Raw genomic sequence first — 17410 nt, forward strand, 5'->3', positions numbered from 1 at the left:
CTCCCCACCCCCATGCCCACACCCCAGTGTGCTCTCAGGTCTGGATCAGTGTTTCAGGGCAGGGGTCTTGATCTGGGACCCAGGGATGGCTGGAAATTCTAAGGAAAGAGCACGCCTATGTTTTTTTCTGAAGGAAAGGTGCACAGTTAGCCCCCCAAAGATTTCCAGGAGTGTTCCTTTATCCAGGTGTGTCTGCCCCGCCCCCAACTCCCTGCAGCAGCACACATGGCTGAGAACTGCCTGAAGGAACATTTCCAGTTCCAACCCTCCCCAGGATCCCTCCCTTTGGGGCCAGCCCTTGTTCCCTCTGCTTGTGCATCCTGCCCCTGACCATGTTTCTCTCGCCTCCCTCCCCCAGGACGACCCCGTCACCAACCTGAACAATGCCTTCGAAGTGGCTGAGAAATACCTCGACATCCCCAAGATGCTAGATGCAGAGGGTAAGTACATCGCTCTTGCTCTTGTCAGCACACTGTTTTACGGGCATGTCTTGGGGTGACCTCGGAGCTGGCGGAGCCAGCCGGAACACCTGAGCAAATCTGCTTGAACCGGGAATAATGGTGTCGTCACCCAGGGCGCCCAGGCGGGAGCAGCCTGGGTTGGAGTTGGTGGGGAAGGGGTCTTTGAAGGGACCAGCTCTTAGGGCCGCCCCTGGGGCCTGGGCCCCGGCACCCCCGCCATAGCCCTTCCTGACTGGTCCCGCCCCTCAGTCACTGGGAGGGTCGGCTTCTGTGAATAACCAAGGCCTCCACCTTCCTGCCTGCCACAGGCTAGGGATCTGGAGCCCACAGAGTGGAATGTTGTTTTCCTTTTCCGGCTTTGCTCCGTTTCCCAGCCACGCACCACCCCAGCCAGGACCCCCGCCTCTGGCCTCTTGACCGTCTACCAGCCCCTTGAGGCCGTTCTCAGAGAGAGGAAGTGGCCTCGTCTTAATCCCATTTCCCACAGCCTTGGCCTTTCCGGTGACCATGGGGAATGGAGGGGCCGAGGGGCTGGCCAAGCCCACTGGAGTTGCCCAGGGTCATGGAATCGGCTCCGAGGGTCCTTCTCCCAGGACTCCTGCTGTGGCCTGGGGAGCCCGTGCATCTCCGTGAGCGCCCGTCCCCACCCCCGCTGGGGCAGTTTAACCCTTGTCGTTCACTTACAGACATCGTGAACACGGCCCGGCCCGACGAGAAGGCCATAATGACCTATGTGTCCAGCTTCTACCATGCCTTTTCGGGAGCGCAGAAGGTACCGGGCAGGGCCAGGCAGGCCCACCTCGCCGCCACCGCCCAATGCCGCTGCTGCCTCTCTCCTCCCGCACTCACCTCATTTCTCTTGCAGACGGCAGTGGCCTCTCTCCAACTGGAAGCCATCCCCCCGGCTCCTTGGCATCACCGCCCGTTTAGCCTCTCCCTGCTCGTAGTATCTCTCGAGCGCCTCAGAGCTCACCCCCCTTCTTCAGTGCAATACATACAGTCAGTGACCGAGTCAGGCAGGGCCCCTGCCCTCATGGAGCTTACAGCCTAGTAGGCAAGACAGACAACGAGCAGGTCCACAGAGAAAGTAATGTACATGAGAGGAGTAGGAGAGAGCACAGACAGCGTGGTGGGAGGCACTGGGATCCTCACTGGCGGGGAGAGGGCGATGAGCAGGAGCTGCGGAGTGTTCCAGATAGAGGGGGGAGCAAGTGCAAAGGCCCTGAGGCATCAATGGCGGGGCTTATCCAAGGAATGGCTGGGGAGCAGAGGAAGGTGAGGTCAGAGAAGGTGACAGAGACCTTCTGGGGAGACATTGTAGTCCTGGAGTTTGGGTTTCATTCTGAGACCCCAGGAGATGATTAGGGGTTTGTGCTCAGGTGGTAGGTGGTCACACAGGACATGGATCCTGCGTATGTTTTCAGAAAGATCAAATAATGCAAGCAAGATCCCCCCAGCCCCAACCAAGGCTCCCGCTGTGTCCCAAACCCAGGTCTGGTTAGGAAAGGAATCTGTCCCTCTCAGATGTCGCCCCCTTCCCCTCTGCAAAACTTTGGCGAGACGTGCCCACGCAGGCTGGAGCCGGGGTCTGGCTTCCAGTCCAGAGCCAGCGCTATCCTTCCCGCATGAGCCTCAGGCCCGGCCTCAGCCGCCCTTCCTGCATCTTTCACTCTCTCCTGCCTCTCTCTCTCTCTCTCTCTGCGCAGATATTGTAGGCACTCTGAGGCCAGATGAGAAAGCCATCATGACTTACGTGTCCTGCTTCTACCACGCTTTCTCAGGGGCTCAAAAGGTGAGCTGGGGGCGGGAGCACCTTCACTGCTGTGGCCGGAGACTCACCCTTGCCAACCCCTGACCCCCACCACCATCCCACCATCCCAGTGTCCGGGCTGAGGACTGACCCAGCCTGGAAGGTTCTTGTGACCCTGAGCCTCCATGGCCATCACCCAGCCAGCACTGGTCCAGGGCTGAGACGCCACAGACAGTCCCACGAGTCCCTCCATGGATACAGCCCACCCTGTGAAGTGGCGGCTGGTCCCAGTTTTCTCTAGATAAGGCAGTCGAGTCCCAGTATCACCTCAGACAGCGGGGCGCAGCTGGGGCCTGTGCACCTGCTCTCAGCTGTCCCCCTCTTTCCCTGATCCATGCCAGGCCACCCGCCTGCCACACTGGCCATGTCCCCACTGGGAATGCTGGCTTTCCTGCCCTGCTCTGCGGCTCCTTCCCCCAGCAAACACCCCAGGACAGGCCTGTCTCTGATTCCAGGGGCCCAGGTCACAGGGCCCCTGCCCCCAACAGCCCCACCACCGCAAGCAGGGAGTCAGAAGTGTCTGTTCCCTGGGGTGGCCCTCCCCGAGCCCAGCCGACCTCTCACCAGAGCTGCCCCTGCTGCCTGGAGGCCTGGACACCTCTGTCTCCTCCTCCTGCCTCCTGCATGCCTGGTTTTGGCCTGCAGTGTATTCCCAGCAATTTGATTCTGTGTCCCGGTTAGCAGTTGGGCAGAGAGCAGACCAAGAGATGAGCTGGTTATTGAGCAGTAACTCGTGCTTCCCAGGTGGTGCTAAGAACCACTTGTCAGTGCAGGAGACGTAAGAGACGTGGGTTCAGTCCCTGGGTCGAGAAGATGCCCTGGAGGAGGACACGGCAACCCACTCCAGTATTCTTGCCTAGAGAATCCCTGGCGGGCTACAGTCCGTGGTGTCACACAGAGTTGGACACAGCTGAAGCAACGTAGCCCGCCTGCAGCTGCGTGCTAGGACCTCCAGACACTCCATGTGCACGGGCTGTCAGCAGCCCATGCCCACGCCGGGAGTGGCGGGCCCCGGTATCCCCACTTACAAGAAGGGGACACAAGTCACGGGATGGGGACTTTGCTGCCTGCCTCAGAGCCCCAGGTCCAGCAAGGCCTTCCTGCGGGCAGTCTGCCAGGGGTCCCTGCTCTGTCGCTGCTCAGCAGTGTGACCTTGGAGAAGGCCCTCACCTCCCTTCTCCCACATGTATAATGGGGAGCAGACCAGCGCCCTCCTCAGGATCGTCTGAGGGTGAAATGAGCAGGCCAAGGGCTCAGGACAGTGTCTGGCCCCATGAGCGCCTCGCACACGGCCTGGCAGTGGGAGCAGCCTCCCCAGCACGTGGCTGGAGTATGTGTTTGATGTGTTCTCCTGGTGGTGGGGAGACTGGGGGTGCCTTTGGCACAGGCAGGGAGGTGGAGGGGACCCCTCACCCTAGAGGGAAAACGGGGTGGGGTGGGAGATTCTTGGCCGCAAACCCCCACTGATGGCACGTTTGCTGTGGGCCTCCCTGCTCCACGGGCCCCTCGCCAGCCTCGCTGCCGCCACACTGCCCTGAAGGGCGTGTCTTCTCTCTGCCCAGACTGCCCTCTGGTGCTTATAGCAGGACTCCAGTGGGGGACCAGAGGCCTGGAGGCTCTGTGGGAGGGCATGCTGGCCGGAAAGCCCAGGTCAGAGCATTTGGGAGGTTTTTTTGGTGTTCTTTACTCCTAGGAGTTTGGGATCTTAGTTCCCAGAGCAGCGCCCTCTGCAGTGGAAGCAGGGAGTCCTAACCACTGGACACCAGGGAAGCCCCAACATCTGGGAGTTTTTGAGGGAGCTGGGCCTCTCTCGTTAGGGAGGAAATAAAGGCCAGCCTCTGGGGAGCTGTGGGTCACCAGGGACATGCAGCATACAGGCCTCTCCAGCTTCCTCCAGCCTGTTTACTTCTCAGGAGAGCCCCGTAATGCTTGTGTTATTGCCACCGTCTTTTCCCCAGAGGCTCCATCAGGCCCCTTAAAAGAGTGCTCTCTGGGTTTTGTTTCATTTCATGAATGCAGGGCAGCCCTAGTCCTTGCCCCATGTATGCCCGTCCTCTCCTGCTGGTTTATTTCTTTCTACTCACGAAAGCATCTGCTCTTTGTCCTTTGCTCGCTCATTCATTCATCAGCTCTGAGTCCCTCAGACATGCCAAGCCCCAAGCCGGGTGCCAGGAATTCAGCCTTGAAACAAAACACTCCTGCCCATCAGCCCGCACCTTCGCGGGGCCTGCCTGGCAGGGTGGAGCTGAACTTGGGGGACCGGTCTGGTCGTCTCTCCAGGCTGGGGGTCAGGGACTTCCTGCAGGCTCCGACCTGGGCTCTGCTTCCTGCGCTCACTCAGGGCTGGGTGTTCGCTGGCCAAGGCCTTCGCGAGCCTCCCCTCTGGGGCTCGTCGGCGAGTGTCCTGCAGCATGCAGCAGGTGTGCGTGTGCGTGTGTGTGTGTACACACCAGCCGCAGCTGGCCCCCCACTCCCCTCCCCACCTGTGTGTGGAGGGGAGAGGCGGGCGTCAGCAGGGCTGGAGCCATCCCCAAGCCTCTCTGTTTTCCTTCCCCACCGCTCTGTAGACCCTCCTCACTATTTCTGTTCCTGTTCTGTTGCCGTTTTCAACTCTTCTTCTTGGAGGCTTTCTGTGCTTCCTGAAAGGTACCTGGTCTCTGTGTGCCATCCCTCACCCTCCACCTCCTGTCCTTGCATTCCCCGCCCCCCACCCCCCCAGCAAGACCCACCCTGTAGTTTGGGGCAGAGACTAGTCACTGTTGGCGCCGCGCCCCGCTCTCAGGAGCCCCGGCTCCCCTCCACCCTGTGGATCAGGACCTCTGCCCACCCAGCCAGCGGCAGCCTTCTCTAGGGGGGATAGGAAAGGGGCCAGGCGTGCTCTGCCCATGCACCCATCACCAGCCTGCTCTGGGGGACACCGGCACCCCCTCCTCTGCCCATGCCCCACGGCTCCCTGGTGCAGCCTCCCTTCCCAGCCAAGGGGCGGGTCCTTCCAGGGTTCAGCTGCGTGGAGGACCCTACTCAGCCTCACTCAGGCCTCCTCTCTGTGGGCCTCTGAGTCCATTTCCCCCACATTAGGGTACTCCCCACCCCGCTTCAACACTTCCAGGGTCCAAGCGGAGAGAGCACACAGGCCTGGCTCCCTGAGCAGGGGCCTTAGCAGTCAGCTTCAAGGACCCCAGCAAGGCCTGTCAGGACTCAGCCATTCAGGGCACCCTCTTGCTGGCTCTGTGCTTCCTCTCCTCCCCGCCTCGGGGCCTTCTGTGTGGGCCACGGACGTGCCAGCTTTCAGGGGACCTGCCTGTCAGGAGGGAGGGTCAGCAGCCCCCAGGCAGCCCTGACTGTGTGCGCTTTCCCCCCCAACCCCGTCCCCCGACCCAGGCTGAGACCGCTGCCAACCGGATCTGCAAGGTGCTAGCCGTCAACCAGGAGAACGAGCACCTGATGGAAGATTATGAGAGGCTGGCCAGCGACGTGAGTGACCCCTCACCCCCTCCCTCCCCCGGTGGCCCCGCCAGAGCTGAGGGATCGGACCCCTCTCATTACCCTTGGCCCAAGTCCCTGTGACACCTGCAGAGCAGAGAGCAAGGATGGCAGCAAGACCTTCTAGAGAAGGTCACAGGGCTACAGAGCGGAGTTTGACCACGTCAGTGCTCGTGGTTTCAAGGACTGAGGGTCAGAGTGATGTGTCACCGAGCTTATTGGCTCCTGGCACCCCAAGCCTGCCTTCCTACAGAGATACCTAGGGACAGGGTTTTTCCCACTGCATTAGAATCAGCTGGGGAGCTTTTTATTTTATTTTTTAAAAATCCGTTGGGCACGCCACGCAAAAAAATATTAGTTCCCTGACCCAGGGATCAAACCCACACCCCCTAGAGTGGAAGCGCAGAGTCTTAACCAGTGGATCACCAGGGAAGTCCCTTATTTTAAAAAAAATTTTAAAGGAGCTTTTTTAAAAGTTCCCACCCCTATGCAAAAATTCCTGTCCCCGTGTCCCGCACACAGAAGCCTGATTTGATAGGGTGGAGAGACACCCGAGATCCGATACAGCGACAGACAGGATGGCTGTCTGTCACGGCAGGTCCCCTGTGAGGAGGGAACTCCTGTTACCCTCTTGGCATCTGTGCTGCCCAGGAGGAGCCGTTTGACTGCTCTTCTAGATCAGTGTTCCCCAGACTCTGAGATTTCACAGACCAGGAATATTTGGGAAATATTTCCAGGCCCCCTATAGTGGCCAACTTTTTCTTTTGTAAAGTTAAGGATACTTTAAACAAGAGAAAGCTACCACCTGGTACCACCATCGCTGCCAACACCAAGGAAAGGTTAAGGGGCTGTGTCCAGAGTCCCAGCCTTGCCCAACAGAGGGCAGGCGGTGCCAGGCACCCAGTAGTGAACACCATGGAGGCCTTGGGCCTCGGTTTTCTTATCCTGTCTGCGGCTGGCACGTCTGCCTGCATGGTGACTGGTCTTACTCTCCTGGGATTGTTCTGGGATGTCCAGTTTGTTTGCTCGTTTGTACCCAGTCTTCACTCCATCAAAGACACGAGTGGCTCATAAAAGTACAGGTCACTTTCTTTTTTCAATTGTACTGTCTAGTTTCCTGTGCCCAGGCCCTGCGCCTGGCACCAACCACCCCAGAGTGAGCCAGGCGTGTGGCCAGCCCTGCCTTGGGGCGCTTACAGTTGGTGAACGGGAAGCAGCAAGGTTCTCAAATAGTGTTGCGTATGGCGACAGTGGATTTTTGTGCGGGCCTGATGGGGGCGGTGCGCCCACAGGGATGTCTGAATTGAGGCCATCCTGCTTAGAGGAGGGAGGAAGACCAAGAGCAAAGGCAGAAGCAGAAAGTAGCCAGAGAACAGCACTGTGATTCCAGCAGGAGTGATATTCCCAGAATCCCTGGCCATGGGATGCCCATGGGGAATCATGGAGAAGTCAGGCTGGACAGCAGGGGTGATCCCCCAAGATGGGATCCTCGAAGATCCAGGTCCCATGTCCATGAGCTGGAGGCAGCCCTGTCACCTGTCGGCGGGTCCCCTGCAAAGGTCACCCGGACTTTTCGTGGGCCCACAGCTCCTGGAGTGGATCCGGCGCACCATCCCCTGGCTGGAGGACCGCGTGCCGCAGAAAACCATCCAGGAGATGCAGCAGAAGCTGGAGGACTTCCGCGACTACCGGCGGGTCCACAAGCCGCCGAAGGTGCAGGAGAAGTGCCAGCTGGAGATCAACTTCAACACGCTGCAGACCAAGCTGCGCCTCAGCAACCGGCCTGCCTTCATGCCCTCCGAGGGCAAGATGGTGTCGGTGAGTGCCGGGGCCCAGGAGGCCTACGGAGCCACAGAGGCCCCGTGAGGGGTGGAGGGGCAGCTCCAGGCCACCCCCAGGCGTATTGTCTGGCCTGCACAGTCTTTCTGAACTAGAACGCACAGATCCGGGTACAAGGCGCCGTGGGGCATACACTTGACACTTGACTGTTTCGTTTCCCCGCATCACTCCCTGGAGTTTTACTCTCATCCCAAGACCACACCATAGTTTGGAGTCATTTGAATTTGGACCTTCATTTAGCTGGGACTCCCAGACCTCCAAGTGCTTGAGATCCCTTTCCAGGAGAGGGTGATAGTCACTGCACAGGCACCTTTTGACTCCCGTAGCACCATGGGGGCATTCATTCATTCCTTGTCACTCATTCGTTTAATCGGAAAGTGTAGACTGCACCTGCCTCGTGTGGGGCCCTGTGCAGGCGTGCAGGTACAGCAGAGCAGGGTGACGTGTGACCCCGGCCCATTTCTCTGCCTTCTGTGAGCATCCCTCGGGAGGCACTGCCCCGCTGGGTGCCCCAGCCCCCCATGTAGCCCCGCCCTCTCCTGCCCCCACAGGACATCAACAACGGCTGGCAGCACCTGGAGCAGGCCGAGAAGGGCTACGAGGAGTGGCTGCTGAACGAGATCCGCCGGCTGGAGCGGCTCGACCACCTGGCAGAGAAGTTCCGGCAGAAGGCCTCCATCCACGAGGCCTGGACCGATGGTACAGCCCTCCCCACTCCCGCCCTCCTTTCCTGGCTCTCAGACACACGCACGTGCTCACAATACACGCAGACACTTGCACACACAGAGCCCCTGCTGCCTGTGTAGGGTTTGTCTCTTTCTTAGGCTCCCTTTTTTGCTGCCTCGGAACACACGTGTCACAAATGACGCTTTGGGTGCATCCAGTCCTGGGCAGCAAGGAACAGCTTGGGGCCAGGTCTCCCCAGGCTGCTCTGGCCTGGAGATCACTCACAGGTGGGCCCCTTCCTGGGTCATCTGAGAATGCAGCCCTGGGTTGGTTGTTTAGGGACGTGACCCCCAGGCCTGCCCGTCTGCCCTGAGGACAGCACCCCTCCAGGCCAGTGGGGCCGGGGGCAGGCTCGCCCTGCTCCGGCAGCCTGGGTTCACACAGCCTGCCTTCCGTCCCCCTCACCCTTTGAGACCATGAACCTCACGCTGAAGAGTCTGTCCTGGCCAGCCTGGGATCCAAAGCACGGTCCTTAGACCGGGCCACAGAGCCACCTCCTGGCCCTGCTGCCCAACTTGCAGGTGCCGCTCACTGACCAGCCTTCGGTGTGGCCCCCCATTGGAGCTCTTTCTCACCTCCGCCCCATCCCATGCCTCCCCCTGGGGGGCTTGCCCTCCATGGGATGCCTTCTCCCAGAAGGGCTGCGGTGACTCCAGTTTTTCGGCAGCTCCACAGCTGCCTGTTCTCTTGGCTCGGGCTGCGGGATTCCATCACGTCCTGGCCCTCAGCTGGGACCCACACCAGGCTGAGATCCCAGATCCCAAGGGCCTGAGAGCCTTCAGGAAACGGCCAGCGCCTGGGAACGCGGAGGGCCTTCCACGGGGCTCCCACCCTCCCACTCTGGCCGCCTCCTTCCCGCTCTGTTTTGCCCTCCTGCCACCACTCTGCTGAACTGGCTTCATGCTTCCTTGTATTGCTCAGTGTGGTTCTTCCTCCCACCCTCCTGGTCCCCCACGAGATCCTCACTGAGCCCCCGGGGGCTCCTCCAGCACCCCCCCGACCCCCGCCACCCAGCTATTTGGTGTGCATGCTTGCATACTCAGTTGCTTCAGTTGTTCCAACTCTTTGCAGCCCCATGGGCTGTAGCCTACCAGTCTCCTCTGTCCATGGGATTCTCCAGGCAAGAATACTGGAGTGGGTTGTCACGCTCTCCTCCAGGGGATCTTCCCGACCCAGGCATCAAACCTGGGTCTTCTGCATTTCCCGCATTGACCAGCAGGTTCTTTAATACTAGCACCACCTGGGAAGCCCTTTGGCAGGCAGCCCCAACCCTGGCCAGTTGCTAAGACCCACCCAGAGGCGCCCACATGGAGCCTGCCCACCTCTGCCGGCACGTGGACACAAGGCTCTGTGGGCTGTGCTGACTGGGGCCCATGTCATCCATGTTCCTGGCCGCTGCCCAGCAAATGCCCTCCTCACAGGAGCTCCTGAGGATCCTGGCCCTCCTGTGCCAGGGGAGGGATGCAGAGCAGGGGGAGCTGGAAGGCCAGGCGAGGACCACAGAGTCCGTGCTGGGAGGCAGGTGCCTCCCTCTGCCTCGTAGAAGCCACCCTCGTGGGTTCTGCCCCTCAGACCTGAGGGGAGGGGCATTGACGTGTAGTTCATTTGTTGGTTCTTCATTCACTCAGTCAACAAACATCTCTCGAGCCCCTTCGCTGTGCTCAGCAGTTTCCCAGGTGGGGAAAGGTTCCTGCCCAGGGAGCTCAGAGACCAGCCAGTTTGGCCATTTCTCTCGTCAGAGGTCCCTTGTCGTTTAAGTGGGTTTTAGAGCACCCATGTCCCCCACTTGGACTGAACCATCTGCCGTTATCCGTGTCATCTCTCTCCATCATCCTTCTTTGGTCTCTGAGGACCATCCCTGTGTGTTTGCCTCCTGGGGGCCTCTTGTCAGCCCTTCAGCCTCTCTCCTGGGACTCCAAGAGGCCTGGAAGAGGGTCTCCTGAGGCCCAGGGGAGGAGGGGTGATGGGCCCTCAGAGCTGCTTCCCTGGAACCTGGCCGGCCTTCACCTGAAGGCGTTTAGAAGTGGGTCCAGGCTTCAGCCAGGGCCCAGCCGCTCCATCGGCCTCCACATGCCCTGGCCCCGCCTCCCCTCAGGCACTCTGGCATCCAGCCCTCCCCCTCGCGTCGGCCCGGAGCCACTGGGAAGGGCTATCCATTCTCATTCCCGAGACCTGAAGCCTCCATCCTCTGAACCACCAATTACACACCACAGGGCAGACCGGCCCCGCTGTACCCCTGGGATCGGGTGGAGCAGGCTCCTTACCTGTGTGTGCAGCGGGGGCAGAGGGCAGATTGAGCTGCCGCCACCCTGTAACCCCCTCACCATCCACTGCAGCCTGCAGGAGTGTGTGAGCCTCCACGTGGAGGCTCCTCACAGGGTCTCAGATTGTCTGGGGAGAAAGCAAAAATGAGCCCCCCCCTCCCTCCCCCTCCTTCGGCCTGGCTGCCCCTTGGCCCAGGTCCCAGGCAGCCCTGGCCGCGGCCCCCTCCTCCCCCTTCTTCCCCCTGGCAGCTCCCTTGCGGCAGCTCTGCTGAGGCAGAGAAGTGGTAACCTGCTATTTCTGGTTCCCACCCTTGGGAGAAAGCGATCTGGAGAAGGGAATTGCAAGCTTGCCTTTGTGGTTGGGCCCACTGCCCCGGGGCTGGGGCGGCAGGGCCCCATGGAGTCAGGCTCCCAGGCCGCACCACCCTCTGCCCGCTGGTTCGGGGCTCCATCCCTGGGACGGCTGCGGTGGGGTGGGCCTGGCTGGTGCCCACACTTTTCGAGATCACCTCACTGGGGCTTTAGCCAAGGGCTGGCATTGGCCCCATTTTACAGAAGAAGGAGCAGGCCAGGAGAGACTGCCTGCTTGGCTGCACTCGGCAGGCAGCTATTGGGATTTTCTGGTGCCAGCTGAGGAGGGTTTGGTCTCTGAGTATGCACTCTGGGGATAGCCCGAGGTTGCTTTAGAGGTTAGGGGTCCCAGCATCTCCCCCTCAGTTCTTTGCGGTACTGAGTGTGCAGGGCTCCTCGCCTGAGCTTCTGTCCCAGGGTGTATAATTAGCCAGGCTCCGGGCCTAATAACAGTGTTCCTTCCTTCCTTCAAAGGGCCTGACATGGGCCCTGCCTCACTGCACACAGAAAGCCCTTAGGGTAGCATGGAGCAGATGTGTGATAGGACTCCCTCCCTGAGGGGGCGTGGCGCCCAAGGGCCAGGGAGCAGGCATAGGGGTCAGGATCCCGGAAGAGCCCCAAGTCAGACTTCCCCTCCCCTCTGCACCCCGCCACCCCCCTGGCACTGCTGAGGCCCAGTTAGGCCCTCTGCAGGTGGGTGTTGATGTTTCCAGCCTTGGTAGCACTGTCCAGATTCTTACATGCTACCAATAAAGGACTTCCCAGGTGGCGTAGTGGTTAAGAACCCACCTGCCAATGCAGGAGACATTGAGATGTGGGTTTGATCTTTGGGTTAGAAAGACCCCCTGGAGGAGGAAATGGCCACCTACTCTAGTGTTCTTGCCTAGAGAACCCCATGGACAGAGGAGCCTGGTGTTCTGCAGTCCATAGGGTCATAAAGAATCGGACACGATTGAGCGACTTGGCATGCACCAATAAAAGACACTAAGTCTAGAATACAGAGCCTGAGTTGGGATATCTGACTCACGCCCACCAACCCCACAGTGTCTCCCAGCCCCATCCAGGAGGTGTTATAGCTTAGAAATACCTTCAAAGGAGCAAGGGAAAAGGTTCCCGGGGTTTCCGGCTTTCATGGCAGCATCCTCGCTAAGGCAGGGCATGGGGTCTGTACCCCACTCCCCTCCCTCTGGTTGGACACCCCCTCTGGATGCCCGCGATGCTGTTGACCAAGCACCCCTGCCCTCCACCCCACCTCAGGGAAGGAGGCCATGCTGAAGCACCGGGACTATGAGACGGCCACCCTGTCGGACATCAAGGCCCTCATCCGCAAGCACGAAGCCTTCGAGAGCGACCTGGCCGCCCACCAGGACCGCGTGGAGCAGATTGCTGCCATCGCCCAGGAGCTCAAGTATGTGTGGGCTCACGGTCCCCCGTCATCTGCTTCCCTGCCAGCGCCTGGCCCAGAGCGGTGGTGGGGCAGTGGTGGAGGGGTTCCCCTGGTCCTTTCCACCCTCACCCCTTCCTTTCCCATGCCAGGAAGGAGCCTTACGGGGTGATGCCTTTTGTCCGCCTGTCTTAACCCCAGATGAGACCCATAATGGGATCTACGTTCCCCAGCAGAAGGGAGGTCTCTGGCCCCCTGAGGTGGTGGGCGGCCTAGCCTCCACGGCCCCCACCCATGGCTCCCCAAGGGAGTTGGGCTGCACAGAGAGCCCATTGTTCGGCCCGGCCTCTTCCCTCTGCTGCTCAGAATACACTTATTGTAAGAGCTTCCAGGCAGCCGGTTCTCTGCCCTCCCCGCCCCACCCCAGTCAGATAAACTCGTGCACACAATTAGTACACTGAGTCTCCAGCACAGTGAAAGGGAGCCTTATTCCCCCATCGGAGCGGCCAGCAGCAGGCAAGGCCCAGGGAGCGGGAGGCCCCAGCCATTACTTCATGGAAAATCCAAAGGCCCTGGAGGGGCGGCAGGGCTCCCAAAATAGCCGTCTGCTCAAAAATAGGATCCTTGGCTGGAGTTGGCCTTTCGACAGACACCTCCCACCCTGTCACAGTCATCCCCGAAGTTCTGCCTGTTCCTCCAAGGCGGGGGTCCAGCGGCGAGGCCTGGAGGAGCCCCACACCGGGCAGGGCTGTCTCCCTGACTCACTCCCTCCGCACTGCCCAGCTGCTCTGGGGCTCCCCATGTGCTCGCCCAGGGGCAGAAGTACTAGCAGGCACAGTCCTGGGTACACGCACCCTCACTGGGCACTGTTGGGGGTCCTGCAGCTCCTCTAGGATCAAGCTCCCTGTACCTGGCACGTCCAGGCCAAGGAGAGTGAGGTCACGGATACAGACGCCCACCATCTGCAGGGGTTGTGGGGGTGGGACAGGCGAGCCCCTGGACGCTGGTTGGCAACAGACTTGCAGTCAGCGCTAGGCCAGCCCACTGCTCGGGCACTGGGAATGGCCATGTGAAACCCATCGCCCTGAGCCAGGGAGCTGACGGTCCCCCAGGCAACTCTCTGGACAGTTGCCCTGGAGGAAGGGGGGAGGGTTGTATGGGGTGCCGTCCATTCCCCTACAGATGAGTCAGAGGCCAAGGGCCGCCTGGGCTGAGCCTGGATGGGCAGACCGGCTGGGCATCGATTGATAATAATGACGAAAGCTCAGAGCACTCAGGGCCCTCCATGTGTCAGCTCGTCAGTCCCATTGATCGTCTGTTACAGAGCTGGACTGAGGCACCCTGAGGCCAAGGGGCCTGCCCCGGATCACACAGCTAGGGAGTGAGTGAGATGCGAGTGGAACCCAGGCCGGCCCAGCCCCTGCGTGGAACGCTGCCTGGCTGCTTCTCCAGCCCTTGCCTGCTCCCCTGGCCTCTGTATCCTGCCTGACCGTCTGGTCACCCTAGACCTGTGCACCGACTAGGAGCCTCCTGCTGGGAGTGCCCAAGTGTGACCCCAGGAGGCAGGAGGCCTGGGGCTCAGGAGTGGGGTCGGGGGGCAAGAGCTATGGTATCAGCTCAGTGTTCCCAACCTCAGTCAAGGCAACAGTAATACCCATTCTCTGATCAGCTTGTTTGTTTGGTTTTTTTCTTGAATATATTCTTAGTTGCTTAGCATGAGATTGCAGGCTAGTCACACACTTTTTTCCTAATACCCATAAAAACATATCCTTTATTAACTTCCTGCTTTTACCCACTGGGCTCCAAGGACTGCTCTCAGCACTTGACACGTGTTAAGTAACTTGGTGTCCTCACAACCCCGCCCCCATCTCACAGATGAGAAAACCGAGGGATCCAGAGGGAATTCACTTGCCCAGGGTCACACAGGTTCAAAATCAGGAGCTGGAATTCACGCCTAGGGAACTTGGCTCCAGAGCCTTGTCCTCTAACCAGCATGCCCTGCTAGACTTTGTTTAAATGGAAAAAGCAAGTCCAGGGGACTTCCCTGGGGGTCTACTGGTCAGGACTCTGTGCTTCCACTGCCGCGGGTTTGGGTTTGACTGCTGGTCGGGGAACTCAGATCCCACAAGCCACATGGCACAGCCCAAAAAACAATCCAGATAAGGCGTGGTTGAGGGTCACAGTCTGGGAGCCCTGCGTCAGCGGCTCTTGACAGGAAGCTCTGTTGTCCTCTCCCCGCCAACCCCCTCGCCAGTTCCTCCTGCCTCAGCCCAGAGGGGTGGTGTCCCCTAGCACCAGGGCCTGGGACACGTGTGGGTGGGCGGGTCCGGCAATCCCTGCCCGCACCGGGTCTCACCATCCTCTGCCCGGTCCACAGCGAGCTGGATTACTACGACTCCCACAACGTCAACACGCGCTGCCAGAAGATCTGTGACCAGTGGGACGCCCTTGGCTCTCTGACCCACAGTCGCAGGGAAGCCCTGGAGGTGAGCGGTGGCGGGGGTTGGGGTGGGTGCCCTCAGAGCTTCCCAGATCCCCGCCCACCATGCACAGCCCCTGCTGGCCCACTGACCTCCCTCCTCTGTCCTTGTCGCACCAGAAAACGGAGAAGCAGCTAGAGACCATCGACCAGCTGCACCTGGAGTACGCCAAGCGGGCGGCCCCCTTCAACAACTGGATGGAGAGCGCCATGGAGGACCTCCAGGACATGTTCATCGTCCACACCATCGAGGAAATCGAGGTCCGCCCCCGGCCCTCCACCCTTTTCAGGGCTCGTGGGCCCTCTGGGGGCCGGGCTGCCCCCTCACCCCTTCTCTTCACGTCCCCCAGGGTCTGATCTCAGCCCACGACCAGTTCAAGTCGACGCTGCCAGATGCCGACAGGGAGCGGGAGGCCATCCTGGCCATCCACAAGGAAGCCCAGCGGATCGCCGAGAGCAACCACATCAAGCTCTCGGGCAGCAACCCCTACACCACCGTCACTCCCCAGATCATCAATTCCAAGTGGGAGAAGGTAGGCGACACCCAACCACCCACCCACTGGCATGCCGAGGAGGGGCTGCCAGGCGAAGGGCTGACCCCTGACTGCCCCTGCCCACATGCCGCCCTCCCCCCCACCAGGTGCAGCAGCTGGTGCCCAAGCGGGACCACGCCCTCCTGGAGGAGCAGAGCAAACAACAGTCCAACGAGCACCTCCGCCGCCAGTTCGCCAGCCAGGCCAATATTGTGGGGCCCTGGATCCAGACGAAGATGGAGGTGAGGGCCAGTCGTCCCAGCCCTGCCACCCCGCCCCCCCGCCACACCCCAAGAATCTCTTGGCAAAATTGAGCAAGAGCCCCCGCTGAATGGGAGGCTGCCCACCCCTGGCAGGAGGTCCGCAGTGCTCTGTGGGGCCAGTGGACTTGGGGGCCTCATGGGATCGGGAAGGTTATATCGATGGAAATGGCAGTGCTGTCCAGCGCAAGACTGTGCTAGGGGTCAGGGAGAGGCGGTCTCAAGTCGACTCTGCCCTCAGCTGCTGCTCTGGAGTCAGGCACACGTAACCTCTGTTCCTCAGTGTTGTCATCCCTGAAAGGGGACGGGGACTGTTAATTCATTTCCTCAGCGAACAGTTGGGCACCGCCCTGCGCCAGCCCCATCGTGAGCACCGCGGTGTCGCTGTGACCAAGGTGGTCCGAGCTCAGACCCTCATGAGCACACGCATTCCGCCCTGGTGATCCAGCCCCGGGGACGCTTGTAACCATGCCCCTCAATGCCCTTTGGGCTACTGCTGACCAAGCGGCGTCACTGAAACTCACGACCAGTCCAAGAGGTCTGGGCAGGCAGCCCAGGGCATAGTACCAGCTGCCGTGGCAGGGCGAGGCGTGGGGGCGCTCAGGAGCCTGGGTTCTGAAGCGGGCCAGGCCTGGGTTCCCAGCCCGGCTCTGCCTTGTACTGTGATAAGCTGCCCTTTCCTGGCCTCAGTTTCCAGCTCTGCAGAAGGGGCTTGTCCCAGGCTTGGGCTTCACAGGGAGGGAGCTGTGGGGGTGGACCTGTGAAGCGCTGGGGCAGAAACTGATCACTGCTGCTGCGCTGGAGGGCGGGGCTGGGGGGACAGTCGGTGAGCGGCAGGCCTTCTGGGAGAGGACCCCCAGGCTGGAGGCGGCCTCTCTGCTGCCGCCACCACCACCACCAGTCCGCGTTGCAGTGGCCAGCGACAGGCCTCCTCCTGGTGGCTGGTGGTGGCCGAGGGCCCGCCAGCCCCAGCCCAGCGCCGCCGTCCTCTGTGCAGGAGATCGGGCGCATCTCTATCGAGATGAATGGGACGCTGGAGGACCAGCTGAGCCACCTGAAGCAGTATGAGCGCAGCATTGTGGACTACAAGCCCAACCTGGACCTGCTCGAGCAGCAGCACCAGCTCATCCAGGAGGCCCTCATCTTCGACAACAAGCACACCAACTATACCATGGAGGTGCGCCCTGCTCGCCCTGCCAGCCCGAGCCAGGCTGCCGCCTTCTTCCGAGTGGTTTTTGCCCTGTAGAAAAGCCGGCTCCCGCTTCCTCTCTCTCCTCTTTCACTCTGACCGCAGAGACTGGATCCCATGTTCATATTTTTTGAAAAGTTGACTTCCTTACCAGTACTCTCCCATCACCACGATAACACACATTTCAGGACGAGCTCCTGGAGAGCCGGGAGGGCAGCAGCACCTGCCCCCTAATACGGCCTCAGCCATTTGATCCTTGGGTCCTTGCTTGAGGGCGTGGGCCCAGCCAATGTGTGCAGAAGTCCCAGCATAGGGCTGGTTGCTGTCAGACTGGCAGCTTGAAATGATCCCCAGTGATAAGCCCTGAGACCATGCAAATCCGAGGGTGCCACTAAATAAAAGGAATGGAGAGGAGTTTCCCCAGAAAGCTAGATAAGCGTTGCCTGGAACATCTCTGCAGAGTTCCCACGAGGATCCTGGCATGGGTGTCAGGCCCCAGTCCTCTGCTGCCTCGTGACTGGGACGTGCACAGTGGGACGTGAACCAGGGCCCTGGTGGTTGGGCAGAGGCAGGCGTGTGGCTGTGTCCCTGTGTGCACGGGAGTGCGTGGGGCTGGGTTGGCACTGGGAGA

General features: G+C 60.5%; 1 protein-coding gene across 12 annotated transcripts in view; it reads left to right on the forward strand.

The window, feature by feature from the left end:
- Positions 1–17410, forward strand: part of ACTN4 (actinin alpha 4) — a 73877-nt gene that overhangs the window by 52745 nt on the left and 3722 nt on the right. For 6 of the 12 annotated variants that reach the window (XM_061388178.1, XM_061388176.1, XM_061388181.1 and 3 more), the window contains exons 7-17: positions 359–440; positions 1148–1233; positions 5653–5745; positions 7342–7572; positions 8145–8292; positions 12192–12342; positions 14696–14804; positions 14918–15058; positions 15148–15330; positions 15438–15572; positions 16588–16767. In XM_061388178.1, coding sequence (XP_061244162.1) covers positions 359–440; positions 1148–1233; positions 5653–5745; positions 7342–7572; positions 8145–8292; positions 12192–12342; positions 14696–14804; positions 14918–15058; positions 15148–15330; positions 15438–15572; positions 16588–16767 — 1539 coding nt within the window. Of the gene's footprint in view, positions 1–358; positions 441–1147; positions 1234–2167; positions 2254–5652; positions 5746–7341; positions 7573–8144; positions 8293–12191; positions 12343–14695; positions 14805–14917; positions 15059–15147; positions 15331–15437; positions 15573–16587; positions 16768–17410 lie in introns of all 12 variants that reach the window. The other 6 variants (XM_061388182.1, XM_061388177.1, XM_061388179.1 and 3 more) reach the window with 1 other exon arrangement.

This window comes from Bos javanicus, chromosome 18, assembly GCF_032452875.1.
Source record: "Bos javanicus breed banteng chromosome 18, ARS-OSU_banteng_1.0, whole genome shotgun sequence".
Classification (NCBI taxonomy): domain Eukaryota; kingdom Metazoa; phylum Chordata; class Mammalia; order Artiodactyla; family Bovidae; genus Bos; species Bos javanicus.